Here is a 27,664-nt window from a genome sequence, read left to right as displayed (position 1 = left end):
TGAATCAGTTGGAGTGAAGTGAGGGAAGGTAAGGGGGGGGGGGGTTTGGGAGGGGGGGTGGGGGATGGGAGATGGGAAAACGGAGGGTAGGAAATGAGTGGTGGGGAGGTACAGGGTGGGTGGTATGGTTTCTAAATGACAGTCAGGAGGATAGAAGGTAAATAATAAGATGTTTATTTATAACAAAATGACAATATGAGCGGGTAATCCGCTGGGATTGGTGTCGACACAGTCAAAGGAGCAGTGTCGGTAAATGTCCATGCACACCTAACTGTCCCTATAGGAGCCCTTGGAGGGATTGGGATGCCAACAGGTTCCCTTATACCATATGCTCCTATAGGGACAGTTAGGTGTGCATGGACATTTACCGACACTGCTCCTTTGACTGTGTCGACACCAATCCCAGCGGATTACCCGCTCATATTGTCATTTTGTTATAAATAAACATCTTATTATTTACCTTCTATCCTCCTGACTGTCATTTAGAAACCATACCACCCACCCTGTACCTCCCCACCACTCATTTCCTACCCCCCGTTTTCCCATCTCCCATCCCCCACCCCCCCTCCCAAACCCCCCCCCCCTTACCTTCCCTCACTTCACTCCAACTGATTCACCATACACACCACACATAGAGTGCGCTATCCATCTATCCAATCTATCTGTATTTAAGGGGTTCTGGACAACCCCTAGGATAAGCAGCACCACGCACACCTAGCAGGTAGAGCGCAATATACCCCCAATTCTGCATTAAACCGGCGCCACCACTAGGCAGCCTTAGGCATTTGCCTAGGGCGCCGGCCACTAGAGGGTGGTACTGGGCAGCAGAAGCAGGAGAGCAGAGCAGGAAGAAGAAAGTACCTGCAAGCCCAAGTACAATTCATCCTCCCAGCAGGGAGCAGCAGGTGAGTCGACTTCAGATCACTGAATTCATATTCGACCCTGGCATTTTTAGAGGATATTTTGCACACCTCTCATAGCAACATTGGCACTTAAAGGGATAATTTGATTTGGCTGTTCTGTATTACATGTTTTACATACATTAGGAAAAAGTGTAGCTTTAAAAAGATCAAAAGATTGTTCGGTAACACAGTGACTGTATTTTGTGTACGCTGGTAACAACATCAATGGGTGCAAGGACAAAACTTTATTTCTTTATTCAGCAAATAGGAGCTATGAAGGTGAACTCCTACTTGCAATTCCAATAAAGCTAAAGGTCTTTCAATTCTCAGATATGCATATCACCTTTTCTGTCACTCATTTAGCAATTTGTTTAATAGATTTTCAGGTTCAGACATGGAAGCCAATCTCCTGATGAGGATACAGAATACATAATGCTGTATAGTTGTGCGCTCTAGAACAGTTATCTGTCTCTTAAACCTCAATATGGAAGCCAGATGCAAGAATGTATTTTTATTGTTTCAATAAAAGTTGTAACAATTGTGCAATGTTTATATGTGTGTGTGTGTGTGTGTGTGTGTGTGTGTGTGTGTGTGTGTGTGTGTGTAAGTGTAAAACAATGATCATTTACATGGTATTACATCTCCAGTTTGTACTTCTTCAAAACACTACCCAATAAGTGATATTATAGTAACTATAATTACTATGGAATTGTATTGTCTTGCCTCTGCTTATCTCTGTGCACCGGAGTTTCTGTTATAGAACTAAATACACAGGAATTAGTTTTAAACAAACACAAGGCATACTACTAACCAACCTTAGCTTGCCAGTTTAATAAAATGGGTAGAATCGCACAAAATGCAGATCTCCTGCAACTTGGAGGCTATTACATGTCAGATGATGCATTGCAGATGTGTCCTCAGATACAGTACCTTGCCTCAATATAGCACACTGCGGGAGATGCCTTGTGTGAGTGAGCTCACTGGTCCCATGCAACTACATTAAAGCTCCCATACATTATGCCAATTGGTGCCTGATTCACCCGATTCCGGCACATTGGGACAAGAAACCGGGTAAAATCAACACAAATTGCATGTGTATGTCATCCGATGCACATGACATAAATCTTACAGTATGTGCAGCCATCAGCGGGTGCTTTTTAGCTCTTGCAATGTATTGTATCAGATACGATCCATAGGTGTGTGCCAGCAGTGCCGCACCGCTGGCACACACCTACAGTATCTGCAGAGCGAGGAAGCGCCAGGCAGGAGATTTGAAAACTCCAGAACAAAAGAATGGGCAGTTTTCACATTTTTTTTAAACCAGCAATCACTTATACCCCGTTCTGACTGCAGGCAAATTCCCAGGTCCAGCATGTCGACCCGGAAAATTGCCTTTTAACACTGGGTTGTTTTGCAGTGTGAACGGGTTGCATACTCCCCCCCCCCCCCCCCCCCCCAAAATGTAGTTGGCTTCTGCGCAGTGAAAAGTGGTCGAGGCCCAACATTATACCATACACCGTAATGCCCATTGCACATTTTAGCAAATTTTGGAATACCAATTACACATAAAGCCACATGCCGGAATGCCAATTACACATAAGGCCAAACATGATGCCCATTACATACTATATAACAAACCGTAATGCGCATTACATACTATATAACAAACCGTAATGCCCATTACACATAAAGCCACATGCGGTAATGCCAATTACACATAAGATCACACATGAAGCCCATTGCATGCTATATAACAAACCATAATGCCCATTACATACTGTATAACACACCGTAATGCCCATTACATACTATATAACACACCGTAATGCCCATTACATACTGTATAACACACCGTAATGCCCATTACATACTATATAACACACCGTAATGCCCATTACATACTATGTAACACACCGTAATGCCCATTGCACACTGTATAACACACCGTAATGCCCATTGCACATAAGTGCCAATTACCTACATGCTCGATGCCAGGGGCTTCATGCTCGTTGCCAAGGGGGACTGAAATTGCTCGTTGCCAAGGGGGACTGAAATTGCTCGTTGCCAAGGGGGACTGAAATTGCTCGTTGCCAAGGGGGACTAAAGTTGCTCGTTGCCAAGGGGACTGAAATTGCTTGTTGCCAAAGGGGACTGAAGTTGCTCGTTGCCAAGGGGGTTGATTGGCTGCTGGACCGCAAGGGCCTATTTGCTAGCGGTCCAGTGGAAGACGTGAATCGAAAATAGCAGCACGTCTCTCCGACACAGTGGGGAGCCGGGAGCGGGCGGTGCAGGCACGGCTCCGGTGCCCTGTTATCTTCCAGCGCCCAGAGCTCTTGCTCCACCGGCTCCGCTCTTGCTACGCCCCTGCATGTGTGACTAGAATAGCCCAGACTTAGCTATTAGTTCTGTTAAGCCTGTTCTATGAGCTATTTTGTTACTCTAGAATTTTTTAAATAGTTAAATGCTTGACCCACAAAAAAGTAGCGTTGCTGATAGATTTTAGAAGGCAGTGAGAAATTTAGCCAGGGAGCATCCTTTTCTGCCTAGTCAAGGACATATAACTGAGCGGACCAGCTATGACTGTAATTGTAATTGCATTTTCTCAGTCTTATTTATGAAATCAGCAGTTTATTACCCAATAATGCATTAATAGCTGCATCAATATCTTGGAGACAAGAGTTAGCATTTCAGGCAGCCCTATTAAATGCCTGGATATAAAACTATTTTTATAAGTGTAGGCCTGAATGCTGTTTTTGGAAATAGTACCATACATGACTACTTTTGATATCTGTTCTCCGGCAAAAGCCCGTAGAGGAGACGCAGAGAGACCTCGGGAGAGCTGGGACAAGGTGGGATCACCAAGATCCACCCAATGACATTCAAACCCTGTGTTTTGTGGGTCTGTGGAGAAGGGAGGGAGCTAAAATGACAGAAAATTACACCGTTTGTGTTATTTTAGCTCCGCCCCTTCCCGATAAGCCCCATATTCTGGCATTTGCCATAGCGGCAAAGGGGTAAGTGGTGGCTCTAGGGAGCATGCGGGATACTAGCAAACCTTGGAGGGCCGCCCAATTTTTGGGAGACTTCCGGCAATTCCTGGAGGGTAGGCAAGTACAGTTTGAATTGCACACACAACAGAATGCTCATGTAAAGGTCAGTGTGAGGGGCTTTACTTGAGCCCCACTACTAGGTCGACCATTTTGACCTAGACATTGTCTACCCAGTAACTGCATACTATTCAGAAGTGTGTGATTTATGAGGAAGGGAAAATGTTCGTAAGACTGGCCAGCAGCCACATTACTTCGTATTCAGAAAATAGGCTTTGAATTATTTTGGCCTACTACAGGCAATATTAGTGACCTTTGTGCCTGTGACTAAACTGGCATCCCTGGGTTTTTTTATTTAATGAGAACATTAGTCTTATGCTGTGTACACACGGTGAGATTTGGCATTAGATTTTGACTATATAGTCAAAATCGTATGCAGATCGCACAGGTTTTTTACCTTGCAATCCCGATGCGCGCTCCCGTGACAAAACAAATCGAAACCCAGATTGACAGGGCAGCAATGACTATATAGTGCAGATCTAATGCAGATTGTATGCATTGTATGTAAATAGTGCAGAGTTAACAAAGATTGCATAGCACTCAAATCTTAAGTCGAATAGCAAGGGAATCTCACCGTGTGCACACATCACTAAACATGTTGCACATAATCAGAATCAATTTTTACCTCAGATTGAGGGATTATTATTCATCTGTTTCCGACTAATGACACCTGAGATGGATGATGACAACGACGGCACACTGACAAGCCTGCATGTGTTCTTTAAGTATGTGTGAGCCTTTTAGTCAGAGGTTAAAATAAGCAATAAATCTGTGACTGAAGACACAGACGCCCCAATTCCTTCCTCAGACTCCCCATCTACTATCAGATGAGGGATTTGGGAGAATTTTATATATGAAGGACCAGCAAAGGGTTTACCATGAGACCACCGTTTAATCAGATTCCGGGTCTACAGTTGATACCAGCACCGGGCTGTGGTACAATGCCAGCAATGGGCAGTATACACAGAATATATTTGCCTGCTACGGAAAGTTACAGGGAATGTTACAAACAGATTTGCCTTAGCAGGCATCCCTGAGAGATATCTGTTTTATTTGCATGTTTTTATTTGTTTTTATATCAACATGTTTACCACAATATCAACAAAAGCCTGAAAGATTAGATCAAGGTTGTACCTCAGAATCTGAGGTAAATTGGCCATCAAGGCTGAAGGATTTCTCATTCCCTCAGAAAAATCTTTTTCTCAGATAAGGGAGTAGAGAGCACTGATATCCAGTAGCCATGACACTCATATAACATTTGAAAAGCATTATATAACAATAGATGAGGAAAAAATGCTATGTCCGTCAGAGAGCCTGACACAGCGTCTTTATCCTTCAGCTCTGAGGGGTAAATATATGAAGCGGTGATAATGGAGGAGAAGTGAGCAAGAGGAGAAGTGGCCCATGTCAACCAATCAGCACTGAAGTAACATCTATAATTTGCATAATATAAAATTATACAGAGCAGGTGATTGGTTGCCATGGGCCACTTCTCATTAAATAATGTCACTGCCCTGCCTTTCAGCTAAGATTTAGAAAGCATCCAAACTATTGGCAGATGGCAATCTCTTGAAGAACAAAAAGTGCCACTGTAGAGAGAATTGTCTGAGCAAGAGCACCATCACTAGGTAACACTGGGCCTGTGACAATCCAACACACATTAACAGTACTAGGGAGGCCAATCCCGGGATCAGCGGGATCCTGGGATTTTGGCCTAAAATCAGCGGGATTTCAATCCCAGGATTGAAGCTTCCAATCCCTAGATTCCGGGATTAGTACCCCTGTGCCAATGTTTTTCTAAAGCCCGGCAGCGCTGAGCATATACGTTAGTACCGCCACTGTTTGAGACAGTGGGCCTTATTTTGGTTCATTCTTTCTGACAAAATCCTTCTTAGATGGACAAAACCATGTGCACTGCAGGGGGGGGGGGGGGGGGGCAGATGTAACATGTGCAGAGAGAATTAGATTTGGGTGAGTAATTTTGTTTCTGTGCAGGGAAAATACTGACTGCTTTATTTTTACACTGCAATATAGATCTCACTTTGAAGTAAAACCCCACCCAAATCTAATTCTCTCTGCACATGTTACATCTGCCCCACCTGCAGTGAACATGGTTTTGCCCATCTAAGAAGGATTTTGTCAGAAAGAATGAACCAAAATAAGGCCCAGTGTACTGTGCTTCTGATAGGCATGGCGGCGCACAGGCTGTGCATTGTGACCCCTGACATCATGTCACGCTGCGCAGTCCGGCCACTGCCATGCCTGTCGGCAGAGCACAATGGCACAAACCCGGACGCCTGGCCTCACGTACGCTTTGCTGCTCCGCTCCCAGCTGCCCGCCGACTCGAGACGTCCTGCTGCTGCCCTGTCAGCACCACCGGCCATAAGTGACAGGACAAGGCAGGGAGGATGGGGAGGATTGGTGGCGGCAGGGGTGGGGGCGGTGGTTTTGAGGATAGAGGGTCTTTATAGTGACATTTGGGGGGTGGGTCCTGAGGACCGAGTTTGAGAATCTGTTATCTATTGAATAACATTTTATTACATGATATAATGTACAAAAAGGATAATGCAACCATTTTATTTATTACTAGGAAGGTGATATTTATTAAAGCATGGCGTGACATAGGGGAAGATGCATGGGATGTTGCTATGGACAACCAATCAGAATCTACTTCTTATTTATTTAACACATCCGTGAATCTTGAGCCACATGCAGCTCTTTCTTGGTTGTGATACGGCTCTGGCACTGACAGCCTGCCTCTGCTCTGCTCCATGTGCTCCATGACATCACATTGCATGACAGTGTTGGAGTTCAAGGTGTCCACATGGTGGATGTGGTTGTGGGCGAGAATTGCGTGGTAGTGGTGGTGGTGGTGGTGGGGGGGGGGGGGGAAACTGCAGCGATCAAGTGTGTTCATTTATGTGGATCTAGTTTTTCATGTGTATTTCATGTTGATATTTTTTGGCTCTTTGCCTCAGACTGGTTGGCCACCACTGTTCTAGAAGACAATCGATAGTATCTGATTGGTCGCCCATAGCAAAATCCCATGTGAAGTAGAACTCCCAATTTAGTAATTTCCCCCCATTATGTGGAGAGTGATAAAATACTAACCAATCAGCTGTTGTATTCGAAAAACAGGCTGTAAAAAAAACAGTTGAAGACCGATTAACGCCTTATATCTCTCCACTTTATTTCTCGTCATGCTTTGATAAATACTGAGATGTAACACAATTACACACCGTGGGAAGCCCCTAACTGTCATTTTTTCAAACACAGTCTGTAACATGGCAGTTAGTAGTAGTACTTTAGCACTCTGCATTTTATCACTTTTAAAGATAGATACACCTGGCCCACAATTAGTTTTTTTTTTTTCAGAGCTTGTATTTTTGAAATCCAAATGTAATTTAGGTTTTTTAAGAAAAGGATTTTTCTAAGCTGTATACAATGCCATCACAGCACATTAAGCAGAAAACTACAGTACCATAACTTTGACTGCAGTTCTCAAGATCACTGTAAAGTCACAACTGATCATATGCACCGGAGTCTATTGGCTAGAACCACTGAACTGAGATGAAATGCCCTCCACACTCCATAACGATCCCGATAAGTCCCCACAGTTCGCCTTTGTATTTGCGCTGATGAGGACATCGTTCTAAAGCTCAGCTCATATAAGACAGCCACAATGTTCTTTTAAAAGCTGTTTGTCATTTCCCAGTAGTCGCTGATCAAATCTCCCAGTGAAAAATGTTCTAAACATGCATCTTGTAAAACAGCCATGCTTTATTTCTGTCAGGGACTGACTGCTGGAGTGTGAAAGAAACTCATTAGAAATCTCTTTACTGTGATCCCACAAAAAGAGAAAAACCCATAATGAAGTATTCAGTAAGCCTACAGCCACATTCACGTATGACGGCAATTAATCCTGACAATAAGTCACTGGAGAGTATTAATCCTAGTCACACCAAGATATTCAATAAGGTTAAAAAATACATGTATTGCACAGTTTCTTTAGATTACAAACAAGCGAAATAGAGTTGGACAGAGTTGGTGCCATTTGTTCTTGCAACGACGTCTTCACACAAATACCCCAAAAGTTATTTTGTCAGTATATTTATTTATCATTATATCACTTAAAAAAATATAATTAACTAGTCAGCTATAACTTGTAATAGAGAAATGACAGCAATTTCAATGGTGACACACTATTTTTATATGATACAGGGCCAGATGCACTAAGCTTCAAAAGTGATAAAATGGAGAGCCAATCAGCTCCTACCTGACATTTTTCAAACACAGTCTGACATGGCATTTAGGAGCTGATTGGCTGGTGGTTATCACTCTCCATTTTATCTCTATTTAAACTTAGTACATCTGACCCACAGTATTTCCAAATGTTCAGCATTTTAAAAGTAGTTTGCAGAGGGCATTAAAAAGTCTATTTAAGCTCTGCTGCCCCTACCAGGAACCATTGTTATGGTAGCCAGTAGGAGGAGCAGCAGAGCCATAACTAAACTATTTGGTGCCCTGTGCCAGAAAAAGAATAAAGGTACATACACACTGGACGATTATGCCCAGCGTGTATGGACAGCGCTGATTGCTATCATCGCTGGGGGAAAAGCCGCTCAGTGCATACACACTGAGTGGCTTTCCCATGCCCGGCGCCGTCAGTGGGGTGCGTCCGGCATAGCGCAGATGAGCGGCTCTCCCAGCGATGAAGCGCTCACCACTCATCGCCGGGCCATACACACTGAGCGGCTTTAAGCTGAAAGCCGCTCAAACTTGCTGTTTTGAGCGCTTATCAGCTCAAAGTCACCCAGTGTGTATGGGCCTTTAAATCATAATCAACAAAATGATGAACAAAATACTTCAGTGGTCTTTATCATAAATGTTTGTTGCACAGAATTATCCCAGGGAGCTATTGGGAAGCATGCATAGGCTACAATAGCTTGCACACTGAGGAGACATTACAGACCATTTACAACTATTATATAGAATAATGGGTACTTATGTAATATCTGGGCGCCCGATTTAGAAATCGGGTCAGATCTGGCACATCGCATCGCATCGCATGCGACCAAATCAGATGCGATGCGATGCGATGGACCCGATTTTTCCATAGGATTCAATGTTAAAATGGTCTGAGTCCATTTTAACATAGAATTCAATGGGAAAAAGGGGTCCTTTTCATACCCCTACTATCCAAGTGGGCATAGAGTTGGATATAAACCTGTGGCGAGCGCAGCGAGCCACCGAGCCCGAAGCGTGGCGAGCGAAGCGAGCCCCGCGAGGGGACGGTATTCTGTGTCCCCTCGCGGGGCTCGCTACGCTCGCCACGCTTCGGGCTCGGTGGCTCGCTACGCTCGCCACAGGTTTATATCCAACTCCATTCCCACTTGGATAGTAGGGGTATGAAAAGGACCCCTTTTTCCCATTGAATTCCATGTTAAAATGGACTCAGTCCATTTTAACATTGAATCCTATGGAAAAATCGGGTCATCGCATCGCATGCGATATGGTCGTATGCGATGCGATATCGCATCGCATCAGATTGTATGCCTTAACTTAAGGCATACAATCAAAAAATCGGGCGTCCAGATACTACATAAGTACCGAATAATGTTATTTTTTTTTATTCATAATTAACCCTTTGAGTGCCAAGTGAATTTGTCAAAATAGGTGTGAAAATTGGAAAACAAACATTTTAATTCATCATAATGACCTGTAATGTCAGTATTATGTAGGAAATATAATAATTTGGTACTTGTGTCGTTTCACGGCGCCAGCATGCTACTTCCGGCTTCTCCGCTCGCCACAACTATCTAAAATAAACTAACTTAACCCCATGCCAACATGGATAGTTCATACCCCCACTATCCATGTGTGCATGGAGTTGATTTTAGATAGCGTGGCGAGCGTAGCGAGCCACCGACCCCGCAGCGCGGGCGAGCGAAGCGAGCCCTGCAAGGGGACTCAGACGCACGGCGCCGTCAAACTACACAAGTACCAATAATTTTTTACACAACACTTTCTATTTGAATTTCTATAACAAATGTTAGTGACACTGGCATTTTTTGCAGATATACTTCACCTCTCACAGAGATGTTGGCACTTAAAGGGTTAAGCAGGCATTTGTAGATTTTGAGAAAATCTATTTAAAGCCAAGGGACACTGTACCTAACAGTAAACTAAAGATAGGAACACTTAAATTAATCAAAAATATAAAAATTAAGTGATTAGAACCAAATTGATGTGGACTGTTCAATAGGTATCACTTTTAAATCTTGACACAAACTATTCACGGTACTGTATATTTGTACGGTTCTTTTGTGTGCTTTTTTGTGTACTAGCTTTTTTATTACAAGCTATTTTCCGCGTGGGCTCCTATCGTGCCAGATTATAATCCAATCCAGTCAAATTGGATAAGATTTCATCCAGCTGGGAGAAAAACCGGCATAAGTGAAGTAGAGTGGACACATGAACACTGCTGTCTACATGCATGGCTTTCACCCTGAGTGTCTGAGTCCGTGTAATTCAGTTTCCATCAGAGAGTACTGAACTGTCAGAAGCCGGTTCACCATTAGGAAGATCAGCTACCGCACACAGCACAAAGATTTAAACAGTTTATACAGTTTACATTCATTCCCCCCATGTAACTGGGGTGGGACATAATACCAAAGATTCTGATGTTCTAGGCATTTTAGAATGTTGCATGGTTAGTGCAGTAATAAAGTGAAATACAAAATGACTCATAAAGTAACTCAAAACATTCTAAAACATCTGTGTGACATCTGTCTTTATGTAGAGCCACATAACACCATGTACAGTATAGTTAAGAGTAAAACCAGCCACAGGGAGCCCCTACTTACCATACTGCAAAACTTTTTTCTTGTTGTTTTTGTAAGGAGGCAAAATACTGCTTATTTTTATTTGTATTTGGTACACAAAAACTGGGCAGAACCCTCAGTCTTATACCCCTTTTCCATAGCCATTAACGCGAATTAGTGGAAAAAGAGTCCAAAAAAAACCCCAGTTACCTGGAATACAAAACGGGTAGCGACTAAAGTTGGATACAGGTAAGACCTGAGTTAAAATAAAAGACCTGAGTTACGGGGTAGTGTAATGGGGTTACCCGGTTCATCCAACCAAGGCTCCATGTACAATATGCTGAGAACCCATATTTCCAAAACTGCAGTATCCCACAAGAAATTGGAAGGTTGAGGAGCATGGCACACGCTTTTAGTGCTGCTGCCTACCCTGCTATGCAGCCAGGTAAAGGTGCATACCAGAAGCTGGAGGCTACCCCACAGCTTCCAGAGTGCTGGGCTATCCTTCAGTCTGACATGGAAGACTTTTCTTAGGGGTTGTGGCTTAATAGGACAGAGTCCACGCTGTGAGTCCCAATCTGCCTGTGTTCCCGGAGCTTGTAGATGACATCATCTCCTAGCGCCGGCTAATAGACACTTTGGCCCCACTGTGAAAAAGTTGTAAAGTCCTGGGTCTGACCCAGCTTGTAACTGTGTTCCAAATACCGGGTCAGACCCAGGACTTTTGTGAAAAAGGGGGCATATTCAGGCTAATTCAGGTAATTAACATGTGGCGCAGGGAAAGGGTACTCAATTAAACAGCTTTTTTCTTCACTTAAAATCAGAGATTACTGCATGGAAATTCACTGATACCACATAAACTCCTGAAGCATTGGGTTTTCCTCAAGCAGGAACCCACAATTGTGTAATTTTGCAGACTCAGGTAAATCCCTGCTAAATGAATCAGACTAGCGTGGTAATTAGCTGCAGGGTTTAATTGTTGCTAAATCTAGTGGAGTGAAACAAGGGTTTAAAAAAGTGCTAAATGATCTGTTTGCTGGCTACACGCCTAACTCTAAAAAAGTCCACATATTCTAGAAGGAAAAAAAGAAAGTCTCCTACCTTAGCCTTAGAACAAGATTAATAGCAGATGTAAGTCTGTTTTCATGGCTTTCATTGGTTTGTGCCTAGAACAAATACAAAAAGAAAAAATATCTGAGCTGTGTAGAGAACAGATCACAGTTATGAGACCACTTAGCAAAACGATAATAGTATTTAATATATTATATATATTATATTTAATTAGCTCAATCATATATACAGTACCCAGTAATTTATTTTTATATGATTTATCCCACTTTCTATATTATATTTATTATCCGTACCATAGTTGCCTACCCGCCTGCATTCTGCAGGAGACTCCCTGAAATAGTAACAATCTCCCTAGCTCCCTGAATAGTCTAGGAATCTCCCAGATTTCACTTTACCCACATTGTGCAGATGTTACATTTTTGGTAAAAACAAAAAAGTATAAGAGATAAGGTACGTACGCACGTACAGATTTTTCTGTCTGATCTATCTGGTGGGAACAAAAACCTAGAAATGTATGGGAGCAAATGACAATAAAAAATAAATGCTTTGATAAATTTGTTATTTTAGAATGATTTAAACTATTTGTCTGACTGATCACTGTCTGTTTTCAAGCGTTTGGGGACAATTTTTTGATTGTCATTTGCTCCCATACATTTCAAGGTTTTTGTTCCCACCAGATAGATCAGACAGAAAAATCTGTACGTGTGTACGCACCTATATACTGTATACAGTCAAATGGAATCATCAGTGGCATTCCCAGCATTGGTTATAATAAAGCACATTGGCGTAGATGTATTAAGCCTGGTGAAGAGATAAAGAGGAGATACGTATAGTAGAAGGTGATAACGCACAGCCAATCAGCTATGTTTAAAAAATGACATTTAGCAGTTGATTGGCTCGTGCATTATCATCTTCCACTTTATCTCCTTATAAGGCTTAATCAGGGGCGAATTTAGGGGCCAGGCCGCCCCTAGGCACAACATTTTTTGCCCCCCCCCCCCCTATTTTAATGCAGGGTTGCTGACTTTTTCTGTCGGAGAGGAGACTTCCAGCTGCAGTTCGGGGGGCGGGGCTTGAGCTATACATCATTAAGCCCCGCCCCCAGGATGGTAAAAACCCCAATTCACAGATCTACGTGGAGGGCGCGGGGCTAAAATGACACGATTTTAGCTCCGCCCCCTCCTCTGAGACCCGCGGATTGATGGATTTCAATCCAAAGGTATGGGGAAGACGCCGCAATCGGGGGGTGGCGTGGGGGTCCCCCAGAATCCGGGAGGGTTGCCCACCTTTCCGGGGGGCCGGGAGGAGGACCAGATTTTCGGTATCCTCCCGGTAATTCCGGGAGGGTCGGCAACCCTGTTTTAATGTAATCATAAATGTATATATATTTTGTTATTTATATATTTCATAAAAATTTAACTGTAGCCCACCTTCATATTTTTTTAAGCACTCTGGACTGCTCACTGTACGGAGGACCCGGAGGGAGGCACTTATTAGTACAGTGATTAGCACAGTGTCTCCATCAGTCTCTCTCCGGCTCACACACTGTGACTGACTGAGCGCAGGAAGGATCTGCGCGCCAATCAGCTCAGCTGCTGGATACACAGCAGCCAATAGACTGTGTGTGTGGAGTAGCCAATGGGCGGGAGCCGGCAGCAATGAGCCATTTTCGGACGCGCAGGGGGACCGTCGGATCCAGCCACTAAGCGGTGATGTAATGCATGGCAGAGTGGTGGGCAGTGGCGGGTGATGAGCGGCGCTGCCGCCGACATAGGATAATTTGCGACGGCGGCGCTCGTCACTCGCCACTGCCCACCCGCTGTGCCATTTAACAGAATGTCAGCCTGCCTGCCGCCCTTAATTAGTGCCGCCCTGAGGCCGGTGCCTCACGGGCCTAGGCACAAATCCGGCCCTGGGCTTAATACATCTGCCCCAATGATCTCTACCGTTATATGCATTTTAAATAAGGATTATGGTGGCTACTTATATGGAACCACTTGTAAAACACAATACATGAACAATCCTTGATAAGTATCAGGGTCTTTCTTTAACAAGTACAGCAGATCTTATTAACTGCTTTGGGTCTCATCTTTGGACGTAAGCCATTTTATGATACACAGTACACATCCAAGCTTCTAGTTGTCACCTTCACAATCTCCTTGAAATGCTTTTTCAAAAGTAGGCAATTATGATCTGTACTAACAAAATTGATGCTTTGAAGTTGATAGTAAAGTGGTTGCCAATGACATATAAGAAAAGTGCATGTAAAAATATGGTATTGCAATTGTATTCATAGCCATTAACATATTAAGGTGCACAAGCCTCTGCACCAGCAACATATGTGCCTAATGTATCAGTAGTCATCATCATCTTTAGTGAGTACTTATCCATGCTGGTACAAAGGATATGCCTCTGATCATGTGTATACTGTATGCGCTTCTTCGCTTCTTTCTGTCTCTCCTGAATGAGAGAGACAGGAAGTAAAGCATGATTTGTACTAAACGCTTGTGGTTCTCCATATCCACTTTTGCACTTGTGCACCTTCTGAGCACGTGCAGTGAGAATTCGTGCAAGATATGAAACATGTGCTTGTACGAATATGCATCAGCCCTTTTGTGTATTATAGATTAACACATAACTGTGCGGCATACAGTACAACCATCTTATTTAATCAAATATACCATCACAATGTGATGTGATGTATGTATAAATTGTATACTAAGGGATTGTAGTTATTAAAATTTAGTTGTGATTTCACATTGGTGTGTAGCCAGAAGAGTATTTTACCTATAGGTCCTGGGCAACCTCAGCTCAGTTTCATTTAGCCAGGTGCAGTCTGTGACTGCATTGGATTCATTGTGACTGGCAGTGACTTCAGAGTGGAAGTTCTAACTGTCAGTCATAGGACTGATAAGGAGAGATCTTGCTTCCACTACCTGCCAGCCCTAGCCAGCTTCTATGGGCTGCAGCCTATGCAGTCCATAGAAGCCTGTATTTTGTAAATGTGCACAGTGGAGCCTGTTCCCAGCGCACAGGTGCAAGGACGCGATCTTGGCTGCCTCCACTCTGGGCACAGGGGTAGTGGCAGCCCCCCTACTTCAATAAAGTAGGAGCCACCAATGTGTGCCCAATATATTTTTTACAGTTTTATTTACTGAACCAAATTTAAGGACCAAGAACTTTGGACAGTTTTTCAGGATTTTTAATGGTAATGTATCATTTAAAGGTGGAAGTTTAAATTTTTTGTACTTATTCAGCTGGTGATTTTACTGAAGAATCCAATGCAGAAATGCATGTGGCAGAAATGTAAAATTATTTAAAAGTAGTGAGGATTCTGGGGACTCTAAGTACTCTCAAATCTCTAACCAATCAAATGACATTTTTTAAAAGAATCGCATTGTATATTAAATAAATACACACACAAGTGGGGATTTCCAAATCTGGGGCGCAATACTCAGATGGAATGAGTCAGAATGTCTGTATCTTCATATATCTTCAAAATCTTCAAAAGTGTTCTCAATGGCATATAGAAAAATTAAAGAAAAATATTCCTATCCCAGTTCAAAGAGAAAACATATGGAGGAAAAATATGGATGGGCGTACCCCCACTCACGGTAAGTAAGGCAATGTACAAGCACGTAGCGGTTTCTTTTGTCTCTCTCCTATTGGATTCTTCTCCTCTGGGTGATTTTTATTTGTCTCCGTAGGTGGGAGTAAGAGAAGAATGATCAATGTGTAGATCTGTTATATATAGTGCACTCTAGAACACCCTGTGAATTTGGATAAGGAAGAAAGTGTTGGTCAAACCTTAATCACCAAGAAATGAAGCAAGGTACACGTATAAAGGTTTCTTTACATATGACTATTCACACGAAGTTCAGTAATAAATGTGCGTACCACACTCACGTGAAAGGATGTTTAGTATATGCCCTTAGCGTGTTCTTTTCCTTTCAGGATTATGCTTCACTGTGATACCATATTTTTCTCCATTGAAGTGGTATATATTAAAGTGAAATAATAAAAAAAAAAAATATCGTGTTAATGGATTTATATTTTAAGTAATCATATACCCCTAAAAGAGAAGGTATATATAGAAAGTGACTGTGCCTCTAATTTTAATGATTAAAGTGGATGGAGGTACTAGTATCGTACCGTGACTCACACTCTGTTGTGTAGAAGAACACCCAGAAAGGTATCTTTATAGGAGATAGATCTACTCCACCACGTGTTGTGCGTGCTTATAAAAATCACATATATACCAAAGATATTCTCTGAAGACAAGGTATATGCGTACCCAATTTACAATGAATTAAGTATTTCACCACATATAGCGGTTTCTTTGCCTTCAGATGGTGATCTGTTGTGGAATTGTTTTCCTCCAAAATATGTCGACCAGGTAAAACATCCTCCATCCCAACAATGGAAGGATCCCATAACATCCAAAATATATCCAAAGATATCCACAATTAAAAGACCAAAAAACAAACAACAAAATAATGCCCCTTTCCCACTGCAGGTCTAAAACGGTAAATTGACGATTTTTCAGCGCAATTTACCGTTTAAGGCTGCAGTGGGAAAGTGCCAGAGTTGAAATACCGGTTAAAGATAACCGGTATTTCAACCCGTTTTAAAAGCAGAGTCCTACACGGTTAAATACCGTTTTTGAGGCAGTGGGAATGCCTCTGAAACGGTATTTAGTTAAAAAAAAAATCGGCGTGGGGTCCCCCCCACTGCCGTAACCAGCACCAGGCTGAAAGAGCCGGGGCTGGCATTAAAAAAATCAGGAAACCAGACAAATAGGGCTTCGCTGATTTTTTAAAACCAGCCCCAGGCTCACGGGCCGCGGCTGGTTCCCAAAATACGGGGGGCAAAATGAGTAGGGGTCCCCGTATTTTAAGAACCACCCCCAGGCACAACCAGCCAGCAGGGTAATGCCACAGCCGGGGGGCACTTATTATATAAGGTCCCGCGGCCAAAGCATTAACCCTACCGACCAGTCAGCCTAGCCAGGGGTCCTGGGGGAGTGGGGAAGGGGTCCCCCCCCTCCAGGACTTACCTGACCAGGCTGAAGCCTGGTGCTGTCCCCCGTGGCCCTGTGCGGTGGCCACCGGGCTGATCATTGTGTAAAATAATAGATGAAAAACCTGTTGTTTTAAACTGTGGAACTATGAGTCCCACCAAGCCTCCCCCGCAAGCTGGGACTTGGAGAACCACAAGTCCCAGCCTGCGGGGCATTAAAGGGCCCGCTGGGTCTTGTATTTCCACAGTAAAAAAATAGATAAATAAATACACACTGACACATTATAGAAATAAAAGTTTGTGTTTGTGTAATGTATGTAACATTACACAAACACACTGATACTTACCTATCTTGATCCCGTAGGTAGGTCCCAGGGTCCGGTCCGGTGGCTTGGTTCCGGGGCCTTGGTTCCGGGGCTGGTCCGGGTCCGGGGCTCCAGGGCTGAAGAGTCCGGGGTCCTGGATCCGTAGTAATCCAAAGGGGTACCTGGGGAAAGAAATCCTACTCACCTGTCCTCTGGCGTCCACTCCGGCATCTTCACTTCAAGACGCGCTGCTCCCGGCTGCTGGTACCCGCTCCGCTCCGCTGTATACTAGAGACGCAGAGATCCTTCTTCCTCTGCGTCTCTGCTCAGAATGATTTCTGGCCAATCAGGAGCCGACTTACCGGTAATTTACCGTTTACCGTAGCCGGTAATTTACCATTTAAAAGCTGCAGTGGGAAAGGGTCTTTATGGCTCTTGCCATTTAAAAACCCGTTTAAAAAAAAACGGGTAATGACCCGTTTCAGCAGTGGGAAAGCAGCATAAGTCTTTCTAAAAAAAGTCTAAAAAGATTTTCTTAAAAATACATACAATGTGTCCAATGTACATCCGGAAGGAAAAGGTGATGGCTGCTCACTCTCCACAGTACTTGTCGACGTGTTTCGGTGTTTAGAACACCTTTTTCAAGACATGTCTTGTCTTGACCGCTATATGTGGTGAAATACTTACATCATTGTAAGTTGGGTACGCATATACCTTGTCTTCAGAGAATATCTTTGGTATATATGTGATTTTTATAAGCACGCACAACACGTGGTAGAGTAGATCTATCTCCTATAAAGATACCTTTCTGGGTGTTCTTCTACACAACAGAGTGTGAGTCACGGTACGATACTAGTACCTCCATCCACTTTAATCATTAAAATTAGAGACACAGTCACTTTCTATATATACCTTCTTCTTCTTTTTTAGGGGTATACGATTACTTAAAATATAAATCCATTAACACGATATATATTTATTTATTATTTCACTTTAATATATACCACTTCAATGGAGAAAAATATGGTATCACAGTGAAGCATAATCCTGAAAGGAAAAGAACACGCTAAGGGCATTTACTAAACATCCTTTCACGTGAGTGTGGTACGCATATTTATTACTGAACTTCGTGTGAATAGTCATATGTAAAGCAACTTTTATACGTGTACCTTGCTTCATTTCTTGGTGAGTAAGGTACGACCAACACTTTCTTCCTTATCCAAACTCACGAGGTGTTCTAGAGTGCACTATATATAACAGATCTACACATTGATCATTCTTCTCTTACTCCCACCTACGGAGACAAATAAAATTCACCCAGAGGAGAAGAATCCAATAGGAGAGAGGAAAAAGAAACAGCTACGTGCGTGTACATTGCCCTACTTGCTGTGAGTGGGGGTACGCCCATCCATATTTTTCCTCCATATGTTTTCTCTTTGAACTGGGATAGGAATATTTAATCACTGATTTTTTTCTTTAATTTTTCTATATGCCATTGAGAACACTTTTGAAGATTTTGAAGATATATGAAGATACAGACATTCTGACTCATTTCATCTGAGTATTGCGCCCCAGATTTGGAAATCCCCACTTGTGTGTGTGTTTGGTATTTGAAGGGTTATTTGGTGATAACCGGGGAAAGTACAGTTCACAGGCAGCAGTGCGCCATTTCAGGTCATATCCTATAAAATTCCTTGCAGTTCTATAAAAAAAATGTCTGTCCTCATACATCTTCACTCAATACACTATGCAGCAGGAGGTGCCCAATGAAAGTGAGCGGACAGGTCTCATGCTACTCCATAAGCATCGGCCTCTCTTTTTGCCAAAAATGTGTGATACTGATCACAGGTGCAGAATGGTTCTGCGATCGTGGCGCAGTATAGTGAAAGCTTTGTCTGATAGACAGGTAGATGCTTTTGGGGAAGGGCATTGCTAGAAATGGGGGTATTTCCCACCTCTTTATCAAGGAGTGGATTGAGCCGCGAGACGCCGTTTCTTTGGCCTCCAAAGCCTGTGATGGCCAGTCTGAGTAAGCTGGTTGCAAACTTGATCCCAGAGTGCGATTCTGGAATGCAGCGCCAATGCACCGCCTGCTGCAATTTCATTGGTTTGGATTGCATCTTATTTGTATTTCTTAAAAACAGAGCTCTTGGTTGTTTCTTATTTGAATGAAAGAACTTATTTGGTTGCTTACCTGAGTATCTTGTAGAGTCAGATTCTGCACTCGTGCTTGCATATTGCTATCTGTGGAAGTCTGGGAGGAAAAAATAAGAGAATATCGATCACATGTGACAGCGGAAGCGGACATTGTGAAACTTTAGACTTTCCATGTATTTAATGGTACTCTTTACTTAGTTGGGCGCCCATCGCCCAATATGACTCTTATAATAAGGCAATGATGAGTGCGGCTACATCTGTATTTTGAACAACTGTCAATGGCAGAAATACTGATTAAACTATGAAGAAATCATCATATACTGTATAAATGTTATAAAAGTATGTACTATTTCAGCTACCGAATGATGTGGCATCTGGATGATAGGTTGACAATGTCTAGATCGACAATCAATAGATCAACACCAGATTATTGACATGGTTAGCACAAGCAAAATGTTGATGTGACAATGGTCGATGGTTGGTAGGGCCAACATGCAACTTTTTGGATTTTTTTTTTCAATTTAATTTATTCTGTACCATCCACGTGGACTCTAACTGAAAATGATAATGCAAATTAAACCTTGCACAGAGCATGACGAGTGAAGTGAGCCATGGGAAGGAATGCGCTACATTAATTTAGGGTCCATCAAATCTACACATTGACACCCAAAAAAATGAAAGGTATATGTCGACCTTTTCATGTGTTTACCTTTTCAGTGTTGATCTTTTGTTTGTGTTGAACTTGTGTCTGTCAACCTTTTGGGGTCGACCTAAAATAACACACCTAAAGGACATTTATGGCATTCGTTATACTAAGATTTTTTTATTTTTAATTAAATAGGTACTCTTTACTTAGTTGGGCGCCCACGATCTCCATCGCGGGCGTCGTGGGTAAAGAAATCGCGGTGATCGCGGGCATCGCGGCCAGTACATTAACGGCCGCGACGCGATGCCCGCGATCACCCCGATTTCCCATAGGGTTCAATGTTAAATTTAGTGCTGCCCGCGATTTTACATTCAATGCTTCAATGGCCGCGATTTGGCCATAGGAATCAATGTTAAATGGGCTACAGAGCCCAAATAGGCACAATTAAAACTTAAATGTCCCCCCAAATTTGTTACGCCACCCCACGATCCACGCCAACCCGAAGCGTGGCGAGCGCAGCGAGCCCGCGAGGGGCGGCGGTACGCGTCCTCCGACCTTTTCATACCCCCACTATCCACTTCGGCGTGGAGTTGAGAATAGAATAGTGTAGCGAGCGCAGCGAGCCACCGAGCCCGAAGCGTGGCGAGCGCAGCGAGCCCCGCGAGGGGACGCGGATACCTTCACAGGTAAACGTGGCCCTACGCGGGCTTCACAGGTATCCGCGTCCCCTCGCGGGGCTCGCTGCGCTCGCCACGCTTCGGGCTCGGTGGCTCGCTGCGCTCGCCACACTATTCTATTCTCAACTCTACGCCGACGTGGATAGTGGGGGTATGAAAAGGTCGGAGGACGCGTACCGCCGCCCCTCGCGGGCTCGCTGCGCTCGCCACGCTTCGGGTTGGCGTGGATCGTGGGGTGGCGTAACAAATTTGGGGGGACATTTAAGTTTTAATTGTGCCTATTTGGGCTCTGTAGCCCATTTAACATTGATTCCTATGGCCAAATCGCGGCCATTGAAGCATTGAATGTAAAATCGCGGGCAGCACTAAATTTAACATTGAACCCTATGGGAAATCGCGGTGATCGCGGGCATCGCGTCGCGGCCGTTAATGTACTGGCCGCGATGCCCGCGATCACCGCGATTTCTTTACCCACGACGCCCGCGATGGAGATCGTGGGCGCCCAACTAAGTAAAGAGTACCTATTTAATTAAAAATAAAAAAATCTTAGTATAACGAATGCCATAAATGTCCTTTAGGTGTGTTATTTTAGGTCGACCCCAAAAGGTTGACAGACACAAGTTCAACACAAACAAAAGATCAACACTGAAAAGGTAAACACATGAAAAGGTCGACATATACCTTTCATTTTTTTGGGTGTCAATGTGTAGATTTGATGGACCCTAAATTAATGTAGCGCATTCCTTCCCATGGCTCACTTCACTCGTCATGCTCTGTGCAAGGTTTAATTTGCATTATCATTTTCAGTTAGAGTCCACGTGGATGGTACAGAATAAATTAAATTGAAAAGAAAAATCCAAAAAGTTGCATGTTGGCCCTACCAACCATCGACCATTGTCACATCAACATTTTGCTTGTGCTAACCATGTCAATAATCTGGTGTTGATCTATTGATTGTCGATCTAGACATTGTCAACCTATCATCCAGATGCCACATCATTCGGTAGCTGAAATAGTACATACTTTTATAACATTTATACAGTATATGATGATTTCTTCATAGTTTAATCAGTATTTCTGCCATTGACAGTTGTTCAAAATACAGATGTAGCCGCACTCATCATTGCCTTATTATAAGAGTCATATTTAGAGACAGGATTATATGCATTTGCATATTTGCATATGCATTTGCATATTTTGCCCATTCTCACTGGTTATTGCATATTTTACCTAAAACCTAGTGATGGTGCATATTTTAGGCCCTGCCCCCTTTCCACCCGTGAGTCACAGCACTGCTTTGCCCTGCTGCTGTTGGCCAGGTAGTGGTAGAGTGTGCAGGTTGGGGCAATATGTGCGCAGTGTGGGGAACCTTGGATGTACGCTATGTCTGACACTGCTCTAGGCTGCCAATCCATGTTGATAAAAGTCAGTCGGGGCAGATGCCATTACGAAGCTCCTGAACCTTTGCCTGCCCCTGGCCTGGGCCTTTACACCAAGAGACAGACTTCTGCAGCAGAGGAGGCGGGCAGAAGGGTTGTGACATCACGCAACGCAGAGGAAATGCTCACAGTGAGTATGCGGCGCAGGGAGGAAGCCTTCCACTGCGCTGCCCTCAAACGCTATGCTGACATTTGATCCATCGGCGCTGGAGATGAGGGTCCGTGTAGTTGATGCAAGAAGAGCTTTAGACGCTGCAGTCTGCTGTAGCAGCCAGGAAGAAAAAAAATCCGGTGTATAGCACTAGACATCTGCAGACGCTGTGGGCCTATTTTTGAGGTTTATTTGCAACTAATTGTATGCTGATTTTTAAATAAATAAGTAAAAAAATTACTTTTTTTATTATTTAATGTAGCATATTTTAACACTTTTCATGCATATTTTAAGTATTTTTCATGCATATTTGCATGCATATTTCAAGCTTTTTTTGTTGCATATAATCCTGTCTCTAGTGATCATAATTTTAGCTCTAATTCAGCTCTAATTTTCTTTTAAAATGCACATCTAATGCTGAATACACTCTAACGATATACACAATACTGACATCGTTAACAATATATCACAAACAACAGCCCGTGTGTATGCTCAATATCATTAACGATGCATGCTCCCACGCATCATTAATGACCCCCATCCTCATCATCTGTACATGCAGTTCAATGTTGACTATGTAGTCAACGATGCATTTAGGGTCCCGCTGAAATTATATTGTTAACGATATCAGTCAGTGTGTATGCACTATACAGTTTGCCCAGCAGCACCCCTGATATAGTTAACAATATTGGTGGTGCCGGGATTCACCCAGCATAAGGCTGATATATCACTTTTGCGGATCTTATCAATGGCGTGTGCATTTTTTATGTTTTTTTCTAATGATGATAATTATAACCATATTTACTAATGAGCCGCAGCTGCAGGTGTCTACAATATCCCAAAATTGCACATAAAAACAATTAAGTTAAATGCGTTCATTGAAGACTAGAGAATAAAATTTATGTGAAGAAATGTAATTGTAATTCTCTATAAAAACTCAAAAAAATGTTTAATATAATATTTTGCATCAATGCTGCTGCGTCTTAGGCTGCTGATTACGGGCGTGTAAATGGCTTTTTAAATAACTGATCACTTTTAATATTCCGGTAAAGCAACAGAGCCATTTCATACTTTGATTTCTCAATTTCCATGTCCCTTTTACATCTATTCAACATGACGGTTGCTTTAATAGTAATTGAGTCTGTAATTTTAACACCAGCAGGATTCAGTATCTGTAATTTATCTGGCAATACAAATCCTTTCTAATGCATAATCATGCACTTTTTAGTTTTCATCAGTAATTAAAAGTTTTAATGTCACTTACTAATATACTCTCTACAGAATGACAAGCTTGGCTTTAAAGAAAATTGTTAACAGCCTGTTCTTGTTTAACAAAATTACTTTAAAGGTACATTTAAATGTTATTATAACACATTCAAATATTAGAGTATTAAAATGAAATTTGAGAAAAAAATAATAACTTTCTCCTCTTAGCGCTAATCTTGCAACCACATGAACTAGTGGAGTAGAACTACAGTATTTCTGACACCTGTGGCGGCATTACCAAGATGAGGACACACTATATGGACATTAGGAGCAAAAAACAGAGCTCTTGGTTGTATTGTTTGAACAACATAAAGAATGTACACTATGGGGGGTATTCAATGTTCCCTTTCAGTGGAAAAACTGCAGTGGAATAGATGGAATTAGAATTTTCTAGAAGCTTTAGTAAATTTTCCTCTTCATATGTTAGTGTTAGCATGTACAGTACATGTGTTTAGGACAGACTAGATGGGTCAAGTGATTCTTATCTGCAATGAAATTCTATGTTTAAGTGCTCACATGCCAAGCACAGGATTCTCATGGGGGGGGGGGGTGTGTTCCGTACATATACGTATGTCGTGTTACATATTTATATACACACACATTCTTCTACAAATAAACATACATACACACATACAGCATGGACACACCAGCATACATATACCCAGAGAGTACACACACATAGCATACATTCACACACATAGCATGCACTCAGCATGTACAGATGAAGCGCCTCACAGCCAGCTCAGAGAATCACCAGATCCCTGAGCTGGCGCCGGCTGGTGGAGAGGCGCTCCATGTGATGGAGATACGCTCGCGTCTCACATGTCCCTGTCATCTCGGCAATGGGGAGCGGATTCCCTGCACGTCTCTGCTTCAGGGAGACGGGCAGGTTAGTGGGGGCTGCAGGCGGCGATGGGGGAGCAGCGGCTTGTGTGCGTGTGCCCTTCCATCCGCTGACGGCAGGTAGCGGGACCTGTCAAATGGTGACAGAATCACCAGGAGCAGCTCCAATGTGAGCTGCTCCATCTGTACAGACAGACAGACACACACACACACACACACATAAAGCATACATGCACACACATATACACATAGATAAACACAGCATGTACTCACAGATAGAAACAGCATACATATAACATTTACACACAAAAACACACATAAGCAAGCATACAAACACACACAGCATATACACAGCATATACACACAACCCCCCCTCCCCCAGTCTCTCCTCTCATCCTTCCCTCAGCATCTGGGACAGTCCTGGCCACATGGAGGAGCCCGGCCTGAGAGGAGCTGCACTCTACATCCCCCTACCTGCAGTCAGCGGCAGCCTGTCTCTCTCAGGCAGGAGGAAGCTGCCGCACAGACCGTCTCTTGGAGTTGCCGCCTAATATGACAGCTGGGTGATCGTTTGGCGGGCGGGGGGCTGGGGGGATTTTTTTTTTGCTAAAATATTGTCTGTTGGTGGTATATTTTCAGACAACTTTTGTTACTGACTTTACCTTTAAGCTGTAAGGGAATACATTTACTAAAGCTTATAAAAATAAAAAGTGGTGATGTTGTCCATAGCAACTAAACAGATTCTATAATTTATCTTTGCGTCTGGGAAGCTTTATGTATGACCTTTGTGTTGTATGGAAAAGACCTCTAATATAACAACTGGAAAACCCATTTGCAGGAAGGTCAAAATATTAATTCTGTAAAATTTGCATTGTGCACATTTGTGGCAGCGTTTTACAGTAAACCCAGAATTTTACAGTAGCTCTGAATTATTAACAGGCTCATAAAATAGAAATATTCCATGCTTCAGCATTTCTGCATTGTTACCAAAATCAATAACAAGTCATGTTCAATATAACAAAACATGATGACTAAAAACATCTATGGGCATAAGCACTGAATATCTGCTTCCAACAAAATCAGTCTTGTGTTAAAAGGACAATGGACAAATGTGACAGTCTGCGAGAAGGTAATAATCTGTGGCAAATGCAGAGATTTGTGCGATTTAGCAGTGAGATTTAAAGCAATTTATTTTGTTTTGGCTTTAAAAATGGCTGCTTTAAATGATATGGCTAAGGGCGATATTCTATTACCCAGTGATCGCTGATCACAGGTCATAGTCTGACTCGGGATGTCCTAGTAGCCCCGATAAGATAAGCAGTTTATCAGGGATTTGCTTTACTTTCCCAGTCATTAGAAGATAGAAACCTTATTATACCCCATCCATCAGAAGATACAAACCTTAGTATACCCCAGTCATCAGAAGATACAAAGTTTATTATACCCCAACCATCAGAAGATACAAACTTTATTATACCCCATCCATCAGAAGATACAAACCTTAGTATACCCCAGCCATCAGAAGATACAAACAGTATACCCCAGCCATCAGAAGATACAAACTTTATTATACCCCAGCCATCAGAAGATACAAACCTTATTATAGCCCAGTCATCAGAAGATACAAACAGTATACCCCAGCCATCAGAAGATACAAACTTTATTATACCCCATCCATCAGAAGATACAAATCTTAGTATACCCCAGCCATCAGAAGATACAAACTTTATTATACCCCAGCCATCAGAAGATACAAACTTTATTATACCCCAGCCATCAGAAGATACAAACCTTATTATACCCCAGCCATCAGAAGATACAAACCTTATTATATCAAAGCCATCAGAAGATACACACTTTATTATACCCCAGCCATCAGAAGATACAAACCTTATTATATCCCAGCCATCAGAAGATAGAAACCTTATTATATCCCAGCCATCAGAAGATACAAACCTTAGTATACCCCAGCCATCAGAAGATACACACTTTATTATACCCCAGCCATCAGAAGATACAAACCTTATTATATCCCAGCCATCAGAAAATAGAAACCTTATTATACCCCAGCCATCAGAAGATAGAAACCTTATTATACCCCAGCCATCAGAAGATACAAACCTTATTATACCCCATCCATCAGAAGATACAAACCTTATTATAACCCAGTCACCAGAAGATACAAAACTTATTATACCCCAGCCATCAGAAGATACAAACCTTATTATAACCCAGCCATCAGAAGATACAAACCTTAGTATACCCAGTCATCAGAAGGTACAAACCTTATTATACCCCAGCCATCAGAAGAGAGAAACCTTATTATACCCAGCCATCAGAAGATACAAACCTTAGTATACCCCAGTAATCAGAAGAGAGAAACCTTATTATACCCCAGCCATCAGAAGATACAAACCTTATTATAACCCAGCCATCAGAAGATACAAACCTTAGTATACCCAGTCATCAGAAGATACAAACCTTATTATACTCCAGCCATCAGAAGAGAGAAACCTTATTATACCCAGCCATCAGAAGATAGAAACCTTATTATACCCCAGCCATCAGAAGATACAAACCTTATTATACCCCATCCATCAGAAGATACAAACCTTATTATAACCCAGTCACCAGAAGATACAAACCTTATTATACCCCAGCCATCAGAAGATACAAACCTTATTATAACCCAGCCATCAGAAGATACAAACCTTAGTATACCCAGTCATCAGAAGATACAAACCTTATTATACCCCAGCCATCAGAAGATACAAACCTTATTATACCCCATCCATCAGAAGATACAAACCTTATTATGACCCAGTCACCAGAAGATACAAACCTTATTATATCCCAGCCACCAGAAGATAGAAACCTTATTATACCCCAGCCATCAGAAGATACAAACCTTATTATAACCCAGCCATCAGAAGATACAAACCTTAGTATACCCCAGCCATCAGAAGAGAGAAACCTTATTATACCCAGCCATCAGAAGATACAAACCTTAGTATACCCCAGTAATCAGAAGAGAGAAACCTTATTATGCCTCAGCCATCAGAAGATCCAAACCTTATTACATCCCAGCCATCAGAAGATACAAACCTTATTACATCCCAGCCACCTGAAGATACAAACCTAATTATAACCCAGCTACCAGAAGATACAAACCTTATTATATCCCAGCCATCAGAAGATAGAAACCTTATTTTGCCTCAGCCATCAGAAGCTATCAAATATATATAGAATTATACCC

General features: G+C 42.5%; 1 protein-coding gene across 2 annotated transcripts in view; it reads right to left on the bottom strand.

Moving 5' to 3' along the window:
• Positions 1-27,664, bottom strand: part of STK39 (serine/threonine kinase 39) — a 362,307-nt gene that overhangs the window by 160,418 nt on the left and 174,225 nt on the right. The window contains exons 13-15 of one of the 2 annotated variants that reach the window (XM_083153899.1): positions 19,424-19,483; positions 11,936-12,000; positions 7,163-7,813 (exon numbers count right to left, since the gene is read on the bottom strand). In XM_083153899.1, the coding sequence (XP_083010025.1) occupies positions 7,675-7,813; positions 11,936-12,000; positions 19,424-19,483 (264 nt within the window). In that variant the 3' untranslated portion in view covers positions 7,163-7,674. Of the gene's footprint in view, positions 1-7,162; positions 7,814-11,935; positions 12,001-19,423; positions 19,484-27,664 lie in introns of those variants that run through there. The other variant, XM_083153898.1, reaches the window with a different exon arrangement.

Source organism: Crinia signifera, chromosome 7 (assembly GCF_055691185.1).
Source record: "Crinia signifera chromosome 7, ASM5569118v1, whole genome shotgun sequence".
Classification (NCBI taxonomy): domain Eukaryota; kingdom Metazoa; phylum Chordata; class Amphibia; order Anura; family Myobatrachidae; genus Crinia; species Crinia signifera.
This window is presented reverse-complemented; position numbering and strand designations above follow the sequence as displayed.